Here is a 13,435-nt window from a genome sequence, read left to right on the forward strand (position 1 = left end):
TTGTAAAATCCTTGCTGTTAGGCAAATGAGTATTACCTTTGCAAACCAAAGAACTAAGAAGTAAAGCCTTGTTACACACCAGGCAGAGCAAGCCAGTGGCAGCTATCAGATTGCAATTTAAGGATGCCTTGTTCCTAAATTCTCTTCTTATTATACCAGCATGTATTGCTAGAAGGATGGAATGTTTGTAGTTCCAAGAAACATTAGGTATAGCTGTAAATGTTCAGTGTGACAGAAAAAATGGCTTGTATGTTAAAAGTGGAGATAAGGAACGTTAAGACAGAGGCTCCTACAAAGATTTTTGTTCACTGTCTTGCCTATGCCTACTCAAAAATTCTGTAGAAGTTAGAGAAGACAGCAGAGTCCTTTTGGGTGGCATTCATCTGCCCTTTTCCAGGAGTCTGCCCTTGCCCTGCACCGCTTTCTCCACGCTTGGAAATTCTAAAGCAAATAGTTCCTACCTAATCTGCAGGTGTTCCGATACCATCCATTCTTAGAATAATGAAATCTGTGGGAAGAGAAATAGTATGTGGCTGTATAAAAATATTTTTGCCACGATGCCTGTGAATAACAAGGGTGAATAAAATATCCTAAATGATCTTAAGCTTGCTATTTTCAAGTTTTGAGTGTAAGAATTCATAATGTATATTTTTTTCTATATTTTTTTGTAGAAAATTATTGTGTTGGTTTCCTAAAGGGGGAGGAGCAATACTTAAACCTTATTGCTTACAGATTTTCAGCAAAAAGATTTTTTATTTAACCTTGAAAGTGTCCCTTGGGACACGGAACTACCTTTTCAAGAAATTTCCAGTCTTGCTGCTAATCATGTGGGTTTACCAAGAGTAGAGGAAAAAAAAACCACCAGAGTGTATGATAGGAATTGTTAGACAACCTTAGTATATGGATTGCTGATTTGGCTTGCTGGCTTTTTTTTTTTTCCTTTTTTCCCCCCTCTGTTGTTTCTTTTTGAAAAGAGTGAGCCTTATTAGGGTATGACAGTGTCTTACTAATACTTACTCAAATCTTACAAGCCATTGGCGTATATGTTCCCTTTTAAACCTGTTTGAGTTCTAAACACCCATTGCTTCCAGATTGGATTCTTCTTCATGCATCCACAAACATTCTTGTTTCCTCCAAAAGATTTAAATGTTTAAGTTACAGTATTTTCTCTATATATGCTTATGGATTATAAGCAAGCAAGTATGTTTGAATAGCAAGATAGATGGAAATGCAGGTTTTTGCACATTAAAGCACACTTCTTCCAAACACAGCAGCTATTTTAAATGTCTCTCTAGGTCACTGTGCACTACTGGTATGTTTGCAGCTTCCTGTAAACAGAAAATGTCTCCTTTAATAAAAAGGAATTTGTACTGAACAGACACTTCAGCTGTGCAATTTAAACCATTCATTTAACTATTAAAGTATAACATGCCACCAGTGTAGTAAAATGCAATATTTGAAAAATTCTAATGTCAGGATATGAGGTTTTCATGTAATTTTTATTCAGTATAAAATGTTGAAAATGTTACCTATCGTATTCTTTAATTTGATTAACTCTGTAGATAAACCAGTACTCTAGTTTCGCCAGACTTGCTGAAAAATATTACAATGGTTATATGTAATACAGCAAGATACAGCCGTAAATTGTTTAATAAAATTTTAATGCCTTAATTCCTATTAACATGATTTTTCTTAAATTGATTCAGTAGAGAAGCACTAAACTGCAGAAATGCCACTTTGTTAAGCAATGTGCATAGTACAGTTACTCACAGTCAATATGAAAGAGGAGACTAAAGCAGTCAGCACTATTTCTGGGTGTCATGAAACAAAAAGTGGCTTTATCCTATTGGAGCTGATCCCAAAGCACATTGCAGATCTTATGACCAGAGAATTAAGGTTAAGAAGTCTGTTCTTGTCAGCTTTAACTTGGGTCAAGGGTATTGTTGTTTAATGTGCTTGGAGTTAAATATTAGCTCTTTATTTCCCTTAGGCAAACTGGAAATACAGTTTGTATTTAAATTCTAAGCAGTGATTTTTTTTTTTCATTATTTTTTCTAGCATAATAGCTAAAACCTCTGCTTTTGTTTTGTTTTGTTCTCTGTTTTTTTTGTGTGTTTTTTTTTTTTTAAGGTCGCTTGAGTTACCCACATCCAGGGACTGACAATCTTCTGATGTTAAATGGTAAGTGCTAATCTTATAACAGTTTCTAATTATCTCTAGCTTAGCTTAAATCTGACATGTTGGTATAATATTATACTATTATATTCTGTTACTGAATTACTTGCCTCTAGTCTTCAACACTGATGGGACTGTTGCCATTTTGCAGAGTTGAATGGCAAGAGCTACTCTTACAACAGCCTTCCATTACATCTAGCTTATTTGAAATCCGAAATGCTCATAATGATGCACTATTCTTTTTTATTCTCAAGCAAACCAGTGGTATTTTCTCTGAAGATCTGCTAGTAATCTATTCTACAGAAACAGGAATTAGAAAAATAAGGTGGCCAGGAAGGCATGTTTTTCTATCTTGTATAAATAAAGGGTGAACTAGATACTTTCTGTTACACTTCTGTGAAATAACATTTTATTTTTGTTGGATTTTTTGGAACTGGCTTTGTCAAGTATGTTTCTAACTGCGAAATATGCTGAAGTTAAGAGTTCATGTTCATGTTCCTCTCCCAGTAGGTCAAACTTCATGAACATCTGCTACTCAGCAAAGGCATGAACTTTAGCCTTTGTTCAAGGCTAAAGAAGGAAGCAGAGCTTGGTAATCCATCTAAGTCAATAATAAATCAGGGGTTTTGCACACAAAATGTTTTATACATTGGGAAAAATTAGAGCTATAATGCTACGGCTTCTCTAGATTAGAAAATGTGGAAGCTGTTGCACACGCAGCAAGTACACTTTTGTCATTGACTTGATGGATCTAAATGTTACCAGTAACAATCTAATTATTGAAAAATACAGTCAGAATAGTTATTTCACGTTTGCCGTTCTATGGAGCTTTTTTAAATTGCCTTACCCTTCTGCACAGTCCATTTACACTTGTGGAAATGGATATAAAATTTAAAAAAAAAAAAGTAATTTCCCTTGTGTAACACTGAGTAAATGTTTAAAATTTTAAGGAAATTCAAGTTTAGCTTTATACCCAATAACAATGGACATTTGAAGAATTAGATCCTTTGGTATTGAATAGTTCTTTAAGATAATGGAGTATCTGGAAAAGTGAACATACTAGTTAACTATTGAAATAAAATCAGTGTTTAGCCCACATAGGCCATAATCCTGATTCTTGTACATTGAATATCAATGTGCTTGATGTTGTAACATTTACAACAGTTAAGTTTCTGTAAGCGCTTCTGTAAGACCTGTTCTGCAAGCTGGTTTGTTGAGGTGGTATATTTGCAATTGTCATTATCTGCTGATTTACAATGAAGTGTTAAATGAAAGTATTCAAAACTAAACAATCTTATGAGCAACTGTGAGATACTTCAATGCAATCAGTGTAAGAAATCCATATAATTTTAATTCGTTTGGTTTAATACTTAGAATGGTGAGCTTCTCTCTTTATAGTTTCGTGTGCTAAAAGAGCACGTGGGAAGCATTGTTACTTTATGGAATATCTAGTAAAATGGCTTTTGCTATTATCATGGAATTGGAAAAATGCATCTTAGTGGTCTATCCTGGAAAACTTGCCACAGAGTTAGAATATGCACTGAAGAATATCTTGTTTGTTATTAATGCTGGTGGGGTTTCTACTGTAGTTTGGAAGTTAGCACTTAATGTGACTGCTGTCCTCTTGAAAAGCTGCAGTATTATTTCTATCCTTTAATAGATGAGATAAAAATAACAATTTGAATATCTAAAAGACAGATGCTGCAACACCTAATTTTTAGATGTGCCCTTTAGAATTTAATTCAGAGCCTAGATTTAGACAACTAAGCTCTTTACCGTGTACCTGGAGAGTGTGATGTACCCATCAGTGCAGTCCAGTGCAATCACATGTGCTGTTCAGAGCCACCTCAAGTTGAGGTGTCTGAACTGCAGCTCCTGACAAAACTGAAGCACTGGGAACAGCTTCTGGGAAGCTCCGGCTGCTCAAACTCTGCACAATCTTTCTTAGCAAGAATTGAGGGGCTTCCTCCAAATGTGCAGTAATGAGAATTACAGCTTGAACACTTGCTGATAAAGTTGTAGACTTCAGTTTCCTTCTCTGCTTAAGTGGATTCAAGCTAAAATTTCCCTGTATCTCTGTAATTGGTGCCTTGGAGGGAGAAACAGGGAAGAGGAGAGTTGGTAATCCAGAGGCTCACATTTGTCCCTTGCTTTCTCAGTAAGTGGTGTAGTCGCTATGAGGAGGAGCAGGAATATCAGACCTTCATGAAAGAAAAGCACTGACATTTTTAAGGATCCTGGGCCCATCTGTGTGCGCACTAATACTTAGCACGGGATCATGACCCTCACTGGATTTTAGTTGGCTTGATTTTAGTAGACTGGTATCTCTGAATCCCAGTAAGATTCTAACATGAGCCAGGCTGGAATTCCTCAACCCTTTTAAGACTAAGCACTTCTAGATAAAGCTTATTTTTAGCTAGTTTTTCCTCTTCTTAAATGATAGATCTTTTCCAGCTCATTTAAAGTGTACTTACTGAACTGTACCTAATATTAATATTTACAGTTTTCATTATTTAAATTAATGAAATGAACCAAAGGGAAGCTGATTTATGTCTTTTAATAAATTATATATCTAATAATTATATATCTGTTTCAGCTTAAGCTGTTAAAAAAGCAATGTATTTTTAATGACTATTATCTCTCAGAAGTCAAAAAAAGAAACTTTGCAATGGATTTACCTCAGTACATCTTTAATTGTCCACTTAGGGAGAACCTTTCTGTAGCAAATAATAATACAAGAGTCTGATTCATTGAGGTGTAGTGTGTTTTTTCCCAATAAAGGGTTAGCCCCCTTTTATAGTTTTAATGCATTGAATTTTTTTTAATGACTGTTGAAACATATGTCACCATTTGATTAGTTTAGCAAAGGAGTATTAGACTTTTCCATCTTAAAGATACTATAGTTGTAGCATCACATCTATGGTTGTGCTTCTAAAAAAAGGTGGTTTACTTCGAACAAAAGCTATTAAACTTCCTATACAGGAGTTGCTAAATGAGTTTCTGCAGTCTATTAGGTATGCCAGACCTGAATGGTCGTAATGATCTCTTTCAGCCTTAGAACCCATAAAGATGTGATTTCTAAAGAAATATTAATAGAATTTAGGCACCCAAATCCAATAGAATAAAATGGAAATTAGGCACCTACCTCCTTGAGTCTTGAGACTTGGCAAAATTTTATCATCATTGTTTATGGTTTTCTTTACATGCCAAGTAAGTATTAATGAAAAAGGCTTCTTTACTTCACTGTCACCATTTGATCATTAAATCAGGATGTTAATGACAAATACTATTTTATCTTTCTTTCTATCATAAATTTTGTAGTTACCTTTAAATATAGGAACCTTGCCTAGTAGTTTTTTGTTTTATACAACATAATATTTTGAATTCAACTGTGTTGTTCAGTTATTTAAATATGTGCATATTTGATCTCTGGTATATATTTGAAATATGTGCCTGAATCAAATAGAAATGATACATTTACTATCTGTGTGATAGCACTGCTCACATAATGTACAAAGTTATATTGTCTTGATGTTAGAGAAACATGCACAAAATGTGTATTTACTTCTGTCTCATATTTTTGTCTGAGTTGATTTAAGTTGCAGAAAGGGTGGTATTAATTTTTTTGACAGCTCTAAGCCTTATTAGTATGCAACTTCAGGGATATAGAAACAGAAGGTTTTAACTATAAGGGAATCTTTGTTGTACGTACAGCACTCTTTAATGTTGGAAGGTTCCAGCGTTATTGGACTTCATTTTTACTGGTCATCATTATACTTCTTGCATGTGTTGCCTAATTTATATTTTCTAGAATAAAAGCGTATCTCTTGTACTTTCTCACTCATTTGAATCTTTCAGAGTTTTTAGCTAGTTAAGATATCCAGCTTTATAGACTAAAAGGTACAAAAAATATTTTTCTTTGAACAAGTTCAGGAAGAAAGAAGTTTAATATCTTCTTTTTTTGTTGTAAATCATTTAGTTGGCTACAGTGTCTGGCCTTTCCCTAAGGGCTGTCTCCCCTGCAATTATTAATCTAAACATATGCACTAATTATGTAGATGTGTATATTAAATACATATATATGTATAAACTATATGGATAGCTAAATCTATAATTAAATGTGTATAATCTGTATATTTATACAGACCATATGCGCTGTAAGCATATGTGCTCTGAAAGGTATAAAACATAATGTGCATGTTATTTTAATAAATACAGAAGTATTTCTGATGGAATCTAGTATCTTCAGAAAGAATAATCTCCTTGCTTACAATGTACTAAAAGTTTTATTTGGTGGAACTGTTTTCCCAAGTCATATCTGGCTTTTGAAAGAAAGTGTGTGTGTGTATATATATGTGTGTGTGTGTGTATATATATATGTGTGTGTGCGTGTGTAATGTGGAGACTTTGTACTTACTGCTATTAAAACAACTTACCTATTATATAAACACTGTGGTCTTAAAGTCTAGATAAAAATAGGAAAAAAAACGAGTTTTGCAAAACCATACATTTTGATGTTAATGATTGCATTTAGTGCAGCAGTGCCTACAGATTGTCTAAGAATGGGATTGCATTTTTCTGGATGCAAAGTGGCAGAAAATCCCTGCGCAAACTAGTCTGCAATCTAAACGGACAAGACAGATAAATATCAGGGAAGGGAGTTTGCCATACGAGTAAAGTAAATGATGTGACAACATCAAGTACAGTTGTTTTCCCGTTTTCTCTGAGATCGTTGTTTTGCTGAAGCAAAGAATAGGCAGATAACTTTGGTACATTATTTTAATTTCCATATATAAAAAATACTGCAGCAGCTACCCTTTTAAGTTGTATTGCATTGGGGTTTTTTTTACCATTTTAATAAACCTTTTCAGTTTCTTCTTAAAAATTACTGTTTATTTTTAAATGGACAAAGAAAAATAGTTCATTGTTCTGTAACGAAATATTATTATGCATATCAGCTTGTCTTAACTAGGAAAATATAAGAAAATGGCTGAGCTACTTTGGGCAGAAAGGAGAAGTGGCAGAAGAGAAGAAAAATTACTAAGAGACTTGTGCTAAAAGATGCTTATTAATATGCATTTGTATATTATTCTTTGAGAGAGAACATGGCACTACAGTCATTGCTATGGATGTGATGCACTTGAATTTTCCTTTGTTACTCTAGTTTTATTTGTGGAACAAAAAAAAAAGGCATAGATGAGGGCTTGGTGACGCTACTGCTGATGCTATGTGGGAGTCACTTTGGCCAAGAGTCAGAAAAGATTCATACACGACGCAGCACTGACATGGTGCTGCGTGTTTGACTTCAGAGGAAAACAAGTCTAAGTCTGGCATTGGTCTCTCCATGCAGCAGTAACTGATGAGAGAACTAATCACATGGAAGAATACATTATGTTTTGTGGATTCCGTTTTGATGTGGGAAATGTGAATTTAGGTGTTGCCACTTTGTTAGATACCCACGTCTCTTTCGGACAGTGGGCTCTTCTGTTTCGGCTTACTAGTAGAAAGTTGGAGGATCTGAAAAACTTGAAGCGAAACACTGTTCTCATCAATAGTAATTATTTCAGATGAAAAGGTAAATCTGAAAGTGAGTTCAATGCAAGTTGGGTAGGAATATAATGACTGTTACATAACAAATTATCAGTTTTAAGGGAGAAAAAACAAGGAGAGAGGTTTTCAATCCACTGAATTCCTAGTAAGGAGGGATCAAGATAACAAAGAGGGAAAAAAAAAATACACTTAACGGAAAATTTTTAAAAACCCCATGCATATGGGGAGGTACTAGAAAGTAAGTATTTAATAATACGAGAACGGAACAGTGAATGACATTTATGAATCACTGAGTTTATGAGGCTGCAGGTATCTCAATGTCCCAGAACCACAGTTGCTTTTTGGGAAAGATGCTATGTATGGAGTGCTAGTAAAATCTATATAATGCTGAGACACAGTAATCTTTGTTCATAAATGTGGCTATAACATTACAGTTTATAGTAATGCTTTCTATTTGGATATTTAACTACAGTGCAGTAGCGATTAAAGCAATCTTTCTCAGATGCAAAGTCTGTGAAACAGGAATTGAAAATACTTTGTGGAAACGTAACTAAGAAATTACACGCAGCTTAATAGTTTTTGTATTAGTAATCTGTCTATTTTTAGGTTCCTAGCCTTCAGGCAGAGAAGCAATCAGTGTGGTTTTTTGAACTGTAGCAATAAGCATGATCTCTTTAAGAATCTTGCGAAACTCAAAAGTTAGGAAAATCTTGGATTTACTTGCTGTCTGTCAGAAACTGTTGCTTTGCCTTTGTGCAGTATTTTTGACACAATGCTATTTCTTGTGACTTGTGCCCTGATTTTGTTTGCTACCACAAGGAGCCTTTTGTTTCAAACAAAACCTTGCGGTTAATTTTCTGCTAGGTCTTTTCATGAAAAAGGAAGGTCATGGCTTACAGCATTTGTATTGTCACTGCAAAGGACTGTACAAACTGTTCCATGGACCAGGATGCTTCTGTGATTAATTTAACGCTTGCTATATGCTTTTTAAAGTAATATTTTCCTTTTAAAACTTCAGTACCCTGTGTGTTATTTTAGACGCATGTGTAACTTGAATCACATTTGTGAAGGTGAATTACAAAGTTACTGTAATTTATGCATCCATAATTAACATGAAGTTAAGATCAAGTATAAAGACATGTTGAAATATTTTAAAGTATGTTTTTTACAGCTGGTGCTAACATCAATTTAGTGGTAAAATAGTATGGTATTTAAGTAAGACTTCGGTTTAATGCATTCTCATCTACAATTATCAGTAGCAAGTACTGATGCAGATTTTTACTGATCGCTTACCCACATAGTTCTTTGTATCTTAGATATTTTAATATGTGGGCATGATACAGTTATTTGACATTTTACAATTTGTCCTTTGTTTGCATGCAGCGAGGAGTTATGGGCGAAGACGAGGTAATTCACTTCTGTTTGTTACAGTGCAATTAATTCTGATTGAGCTGTTACTGATGATTACGATTAATTAATCCAGATTGTTGATTATAAACGCTTATCTGCATGTTGTCTTAGTTTGGGAAAGATGGAGGGTGTGAGGGAAGGAGGGGTGCAGTCCGGATTGTTATGATAATTGATCTCTAATTTTTAGAGTTTGAATTACAAATCCTTTAATCAGTTAAAACACTGTAGTTCTAATCATAATTCAGTTCATGCTAATGGCTACTGCTTGCAGTCATTGCCCCCTTTAAAAGCACACAATTTGCTAGCTGTTCTAACTCATCTTCTGTTGCTTCTGTAGAAGTGGTAGCATACAGAGTAAAAATGAAAAGTTTTTAGTAAACTTAGCAAGAAATCTAGTAGACAGCTCTTAAAAATAGTAAACAGTTGTAGTGTAAACCAATATATGCTCACTGGCCTCGGAAGTGCTGTACTGATTTAACTATATGAGGATGTGTGACCTGCAGTAGTTACGAAGGCTGTGTGAAGTGTGGTAAAACCATCAAGGTCTTTGATAGCTTGCAGTGTTTGCAACATACGCATAAGTTCATGTATCTGTCTCTTGATCTCTTCATTGCTTCCTAAGTGATTGCTTGGTAGCCCTGATGTAGAGAGGAATGACGATGTAGGTCGTGGTCAACGTATGTGACTACAGTCGTGTTTTGACTGTTCCTGGCAGACTCTGCTTTATTCTTTTCGTTTTCATAAAACAAAAAGAAACAAGTGTTTAAAAGGGCTTATCCTTTTAATTCACAGTCATGAGGAGAAATGTGAAAGCCTAGTAAATTACCTTTTTGCTCTCTTCATCTGAGAGGCATGTAAAAGTGAAGAGGAGGGAGAAAAAAGTATTAGGAGTCATACAGAGCACGTTATTCTGAATGTGTTAATCTGTTGTCCTCTGTGTCATCTTACCTCTCTGAGGAGCTACAATGCTTTCGGCAAACCTTTACCCACGTTTAAAGTAAAACTGATCTCTCTGGTATCACTTCAAAACCTGTTCTGATGCTTTAATTTGAACTGGGAGGAGCACCTTAGATTCTTGTTGTTTTTTTAGATTTTAACATTGATCTGTGGGATAATTTGTTTCTGAGGATTATTCTTTGATTATTTTTTCCCTTAAATGCTTAACACTTACATGCTTTTGTGGCAATAGTCTAATGCTAACAAGTTTATTAAAATTGGCATGTTTTTAAGTCACGTGAGTTTCTTTTTTTCCTGCAGTATAGAGACTTGCAGAGGTAAAGAGCAAATCTATGTGCTTTTTAGAAAGATAAGCCAGCTAAATTACAGTCATTCTAGATGTAAGATCTTAAGAATAACTGTCATATATCAGTGAAAATTCTTAAAATTTCCACTTTTGCAGTTTCCTGCAAGTTCCTCCAATTCGAGTCTTACTTCTTCCTTTAGCCACTTCTTCCTTTCACTGTCACTGCAATAGCTTCATCATTCACATCAGTAATTCAGAAATCCATCATTGTATCCTTCTTTCTTGATTGTCTAACCCAATTTTACCATTTCATCGTATTCATCTTTAAGACTCAATCATTTTTACTAGTCTTCATAACTGAAACTCATATCCACATTACTCAGCTGCTGCAGTCTTCATAGCATGATCTTGCTCCTCTCATGTCTAAATAGATGATTTACAAGAAGAATCTGCCTGACTGCTTCTTCCAGCTGTGTTAACTTTCTGTTTCTCCCTTGCTTCTTCACTTTTCTGCCCCATTGAGCACCAGCTACATGCTTCCACTTTTAAAGGCGCTCTGCTGATCTGTTAACCTAGCTGTTGAATGCATCCTTATGATAGCAAGCAAGGATACCATCACTTGTTCCCCACTAGTCATATTCTCAAACATGTGTATCACCATTCCTAATGGAAGGGAGAAGCCTACTACAGCTTTCTGCATTTGCTGTACTCCATCAAATGCCTACTTAAGGCATAAATGTGAAGTACAACAATAAAGATCTTTTAGTTACAGTCTTTTGTTACTAAGTTTAGTCCTATGATCCTGCTTTTATTTTATGATCCTCGTGTCACTTTATTATGCTTGGTTGTATTCTATCATCTTGTGTTTTCATTCAGTATTTTTTATATACTGTATTTTTATTAAGAATTTAGGTACCAAATCAGAGTTGTTAGGCATTACTACAACATAGATCATTGGTCATGATGTTCTCCAGCCTTGTCTTTAAACACTTGATTCTCAGGTGGTCTGCTGGAAGTGAATGGCTTTTGTACTGCTCTCAGCCCTAGCTGATCAGCACAGTGTCTGTAGGTGTTCCTACAGGGCTCTCCTGGTAGTATTCACCTGAGAGGGGATAGAAGTTACGGACTGCAGTATGGCTCACAACTAAGGTACTGCAGACTCAGCTTTCAGGGACCTAACTGCTCCTGCTTGTGGATTTGCAGTGGATGAATCTGGAAGAAGTTGGCTATTTGAAATGGAAACTTACCTTGCTTCCCAAAAGAGCGCTAGTTGTATTTTGGTTTTGTTTGCTTGCTTGTTTTTTGAAAGCAGTTGAATTAATTACTAATTATTTTAAAAATGAGAGAGAGAGAGAGGTGAAAAATTGCACTTCAGAAGAAATGGTGATGTGGGGTATTTGTTTTGCTTCACAAAAGTGTTCTTTTTGGGCTTTTTGCAGTTAAAAGACTGACTTCTGAATTTGAAACTATCATTAATCTTTGTTGTGATTCTAAAACAGTGAAAGTTTGAATGAGCTAACATGCATATCCTGGCCTTGGGAGTCTTTTCATTTTGGAGTTCTCTAATATTTGTAAATAGGAAATAAAGGGAAATAAGTGGGACAGAATTACCATGTTTTCACTCCCCCCTGCCATCTGTTTTGACCACTTTGCATTTGCAAAGCCATCTTGTGGACTTCTCAGATTTTACACTTGCTTTTCAGGGTAACTATGATCTTACTGCAGCTTGCTACCTGTTAGGAACCACCACAAGGCTTCCCTCTGAAATGGTGGTAAATTTGAGAGCAAGAAGCGTAAATCAGCACTGTGACTCATTTTTCAAGTGTTAAAGTTTGCACATTTATTAAAATCTTCTTTTGCTTTCTTAGAAATTAAATCTGTTCTTACATTATCAGCATCAGATACCTTCAAAAGAGAAGAGAAAACATACCCGGTTGAAACCTCTTACTATGCACGTGTTTTTTTCTGTTTCCCTCTGTTGAATTAAAGTGTCAGTTTTTAGATATGTAGAAGTCAGGTGATGGAAGTTATTGATTTAACTTAAAGCTAAACCAAAGGCAGGCTAGTGAAACTCACTTAAGTGGCCCTTGATATGTTCTCTTAATAAATAAGACCTTTTCTTTAAAAACAAATTACTGCTTTCCTACTGGATGCAGCAGAGTAACTACAATATGACGTAGTATGAAGTATTATGCTTACAGTGATGTCAGCTTGCCATCTTGAATTTCCTTTTTGAAGTTTAATGTATTTTTCATTTTCTTAATTTTTCTTTAAACTAATGTGCACTTTTTCTAATATCTTGGTATTTTCATTTTTACTTTCCAGACTGCTATTCCCCCATTCCCTAAAATTACATGACCCCGTACTGCCACAAAATTATTTTAATGTGTATTATTATCTTTTCTTTTTAAGGCCGTTCTTCCCTCTTCCCAATAGATGATGGTTTGCTGGACGATGGTCATAGTGATCAAGTTGGAGTCCTGAATTCACCTACCTGCTATTCAGCTCATCAGAATGGAGAACGAATTGAGCGTTTTTCTCGGAAAGTGTTTGTTGGAGGTCTTCCACCAGATATTGATGAAGGTGAGCAGCCTGAAAACTAAGCAAACTAAGTTTGGAGGGAGAGAGAAAGAGGATTTAAAAAAAAAAAACCTAAACGAAGGAGTAGAAATAATTCATCTAGCAAAATAATGCTGTGGTGTAAAAGGCTACAACTATATATATATGCTTTTGAGAGTTGATGGATATGTTGAGCTTCATACCATCTCATGTCATCCATCTGTTCTGTTTTTGAGATAGTTCAGTTGTCTCTGGTTCTGCACTTGCAGATTGTAGAGTTGCCTGTGATGCCTGGAGTTTGTGTATCTGCTTACCTTGCATATTTCTTTCAAATACATTTTAGCCTTTCATAGTGTCCTCCATCTGTGTCTGCTTTATTCTCTATTCATAGAAAATGTCTATTAGTAATTGAATTTCAAATTCTATTTTACTATTACCTGAAGATCTCAGAAGTGGTTTAGGAAGGTTAATATTATTCCTGCTCATAAATAGAGAAAC

The 13,435-nt window shown here is 35.1% G+C and overlaps 1 protein-coding gene across 1 annotated transcript in view; it reads left to right on the forward strand.

The window, feature by feature from the left end:
* CPEB2 (cytoplasmic polyadenylation element binding protein 2) overlaps positions 1-13,435 on the forward strand; it is a 51,632-nt gene that overhangs the window by 22,411 nt on the left and 15,786 nt on the right. The window contains exons 4-6 of the mRNA XM_086611709.1: positions 2,131-2,181; positions 9,109-9,132; positions 12,791-12,961. Coding sequence (XP_086467835.1) covers positions 2,131-2,181; positions 9,109-9,132; positions 12,791-12,961 — 246 coding nt within the window. The remainder of the gene's footprint in view (positions 1-2,130; positions 2,182-9,108; positions 9,133-12,790; positions 12,962-13,435) is intronic.

Source organism: Tauraco erythrolophus, chromosome 5, assembly GCF_009769465.1.
Source record: "Tauraco erythrolophus isolate bTauEry1 chromosome 5, bTauEry1.pri, whole genome shotgun sequence".
In the NCBI taxonomy this organism is placed as follows: Eukaryota; Metazoa; Chordata; class Aves; order Musophagiformes; family Musophagidae; genus Tauraco; species Tauraco erythrolophus.